The sequence below is a fragment of the Cavia porcellus genome, unplaced genomic scaffold, assembly GCF_034190915.1.
Source record: "Cavia porcellus strain 051 isolate PalLab524CR breed Dunkin Hartley unplaced genomic scaffold, mCavPor4.1 scaffold_7, whole genome shotgun sequence".
Lineage (NCBI taxonomy): Eukaryota > Metazoa > Chordata > Mammalia > Rodentia > Caviidae > Cavia > Cavia porcellus.
The window spans coordinates 25,705,172-25,708,290 of NW_026947490.1; the positions used below are offsets into that span (position 1 = coordinate 25,705,172).

The 3,119-nt window shown below is 39.2% G+C and overlaps 1 protein-coding gene across 1 annotated transcript; it reads left to right on the forward strand.

Annotated features, from left to right (window-relative positions):
* Positions 1 to 612: 612 nt before the first annotated feature.
* LOC100729852 (eukaryotic initiation factor 4A-II-like) lies at positions 613 to 2,500 on the forward strand. Its single transcript, XM_063253002.1, is given in 2 exon segments — positions 613 to 1,650; positions 1,652 to 2,500. Coding segments are annotated over 2 exon segments (1,212 nt in total). The 5' UTR covers positions 613 to 643; the 3' UTR covers positions 1,857 to 2,500.
* The last annotated feature ends 619 nt before the right edge of the window (positions 2,501 to 3,119 follow it).

Genomic DNA, 3,119 nt, shown 5'->3' on the forward strand with positions numbered 1-3,119 from the left:
TGGGCTTCAATGTTAATTTTTTTGTATGTGTCCTGGAAATGGAATCAGAGGTCTCACCCAAATATGCACACACCCTACCACTGAGCTGTAACTGCAATCTACCACTCAAAAAATCTGTTTTACTTTTTTTAAAGCTAAAAAATTGAACATAGTTATTCCCACTTAGTAAGCACCCATGATTCAGGTTGCTGCCGGGCTTTCTGGCAGATAAGGACCATTTCTGACCTTCATGTAGGCATCTGAGGACACTCAGGAAGTCTCACCCCCTTTACAGTATCCTTAATTGGTCTCAATCTTGAGCTACACTCTAGCTTCATTCACTATTTGTGGCCTTCCTCTCCGGGCAGTGATAAGGAACACATCCACAAATTCAGTATAAAACTACTCACAGAATCCCTGGTTTGTACTCCAGAAGAATTTCAAGGACATCAAAAACAACGCAAAAAAAAAAAAAAAAAATCTCAGTCACCATCAAAACCAAGGAAGCCTGAGAAGTCATAGTGAGTGGTTACTGACTTCTGTGATCTCCCAGGTGGGATACTGGAGCAAAACAGGCATTAGAGGAAACAGGAAATCTAAATAAAGAATGGTTAGATGAAAGCTCCAGGTCTTTTCAATCAGGCACTGAGTGGTTTCTCGGATCATGTCTGGTGGTTCTACAGATTATAACAGAGAACATGGAGGCCCAGAGGGAATGGACCCCGATGGTGTCATCGAGAGCAACTGGAATGAGATTGTTGATAACTTTGATGATATGAATTTAAAGGAATCACTTCTTCAGGGCATCTATGCTTACGGTTTTGAGAAGCCTTCAGCTATTCAGCAAAGAGCTATTATCCCTTGTATCAAAGGATATAATGTGATTGCTCAGCCTCAGTCAGGTACTGGCAAGACAGCCACATTTGCTATTTCCATCCTGCAACAGTTGGAGATTGAGTTCAAGGAGACCCAAGCACTAGTATTGGCCCCCACCAGAGAACTGGCTCAACAGATCCAAAAGGTAATTCTGGCACTTGGAGATTATATGGGAGCAACTTGCCACGCCTGCATTGGTGGAACAAATGTTCAGAATGAAATGCAAAAACTGCAGGCTGAAGCACCACACATTGTTGTTGGAACACCAGGGAGAGTATTTGATATGTTAAACAGAAGATACCTTTCTCCAAAATGGATCAAAATGTTTGTTTTGGATGAAGCAGATGAAATGTTGAGCTGAGGGTTTAAGGATCAAATCTATGAGATTTTCCAAAAACTAAATACAAGTATTCAGGTTGTGTTGCTTTCTGCCACAATGCCAACTGATGTGTTGGAAGTGACCAAAAAATTCATGAGAGATCCAATTCGGATTCTGGTGAAGAAAGAAGAACTGACCCTTGAAGGAATCAAACAGTTCTACATTAATGTTGAAAGAGAGGAATGGAAATTGGATACACTTTGTGATTTGTATGAGACACTCACCATTATGCAGGCTGTTATTTTTCTCAATACAAGGCGCAAAGTGGATTGGCTTACTGAGAAAATGCATGCCAGGGACTTCACAGTTTCTGCTCTGCATGGTGAAATGGATCAGAAAGAGAGAGATGTTATCATGAGGGAATTCCGATCAGGGTCCAGCCGTGTTCTGATCACTACTGACTTGTTGGCTCGTGGAACAAGTGTCTTTGGTTATAAACTATGATCTACCTACCAATCGTGAAAACTACATGCACATAACTGGCAGAGGGGGTCAATTTGGGAGGAAAGGTGTGGCTATAAACTTTGTTACTGAAGAAGACGAGAGGATTCTTTGTGACATTGAGACTTTCTACAATACTACAGTGGAGGAAATGCCCATGAATGTGGCCGACCTTATTTAATTCCTGGGATGAGAGTTTCGAATGCAGTGTTCGCTGTTGCTGAATAGGCAATCACAAAGTGCATTGTGCTGCTTTGGGAATTTTTGAATCTTGTCTCAATGCTCATAACGGATCAGAAATACAGATTTTGATAGCAAAGCGACATTAGTCATGAGCTCTCGTGAGGAAAGTCATTGGCTTTATCCTCTTTAGAGTTAGACTGTTGGGGTGGGTATAAAAAGATGGGGTCTGTAAAACCTTTCTTTCTTAGAAATTTATTTCCTAGTTCTGTGGAAATGGTTGTATTAGATGTTCTCTATCATTTAATAATATATTGTGGACTAAAAGATATAAGTGCTGTATAAAATCAGCCAATTATGTTAAACTAGCATATCTGCCTTTATTATGTTTGTCTTTAGCCTGGATAGAAAGGCCTTTAAAATTGATTTTTTTAAAGGAAGCATTTGAATGCATTTTGTTTTGGTATTGTATTTATTCAATAAAGTATTTAATTAGTGCTAAGTGTGAACTGGACCCTGTTGCTAAACCCCAGCAAGCAATCATATTCTAGGTAGGGTTAAACCCCCAGTAAAATTGCCATATTGCACATGTCTCAATGAAGTTTGAATATTAAATAAATTGTATATTCACTTTAAAAAAAGAAAGCTCCATGTGCTCTCCTCACAGCTTTCCCTATGTATCTAAAATTATTAAAAAGTAACATGTTTTTGAAAATGTAAAAATATGCCCATATTTCTGTGTCCGTGCATTTGTTAATGGTTATCCAATTCTCATCACTGAACTCAAAACCTGTTGGTGTTTTGAATGACTTCACAATGGCTCAGTGCAACTAACTTTTGGACCACAGAGTCCATTATCTATTTATTTTCATGGCCAGTTACTTGAACAGGTGGTCAAGGGATTTGCTATTGTTTTTTTCTGTAATATACAGAGCTACTCTCAAGTGCCTTCCAGAGCTTCCAGCAGTATATACTGCTGGAACTAACACCACAAAAATAGTGCTCATCCTCCTGTCAGGTGATTCTGTGTGATTTGAAAGAATGCTTTTCCCTTTCAGCAATGTAATGTTTGTAATGCTCAGAGATTGCATTAGAAGTCTTTAGAGAATAATTAGGATACTTTCATGATAACTTTCCCCAAAGTGAGTAAGGAAACAGCATCATAAACTGCCTGTGGTTCTTATTGGTGCAGCACATGCCTGCAATGTGCTCTGCAGACCAGACAAGGAATAAAGCATGGAGCATGTCACTCATTTTCCTTCAG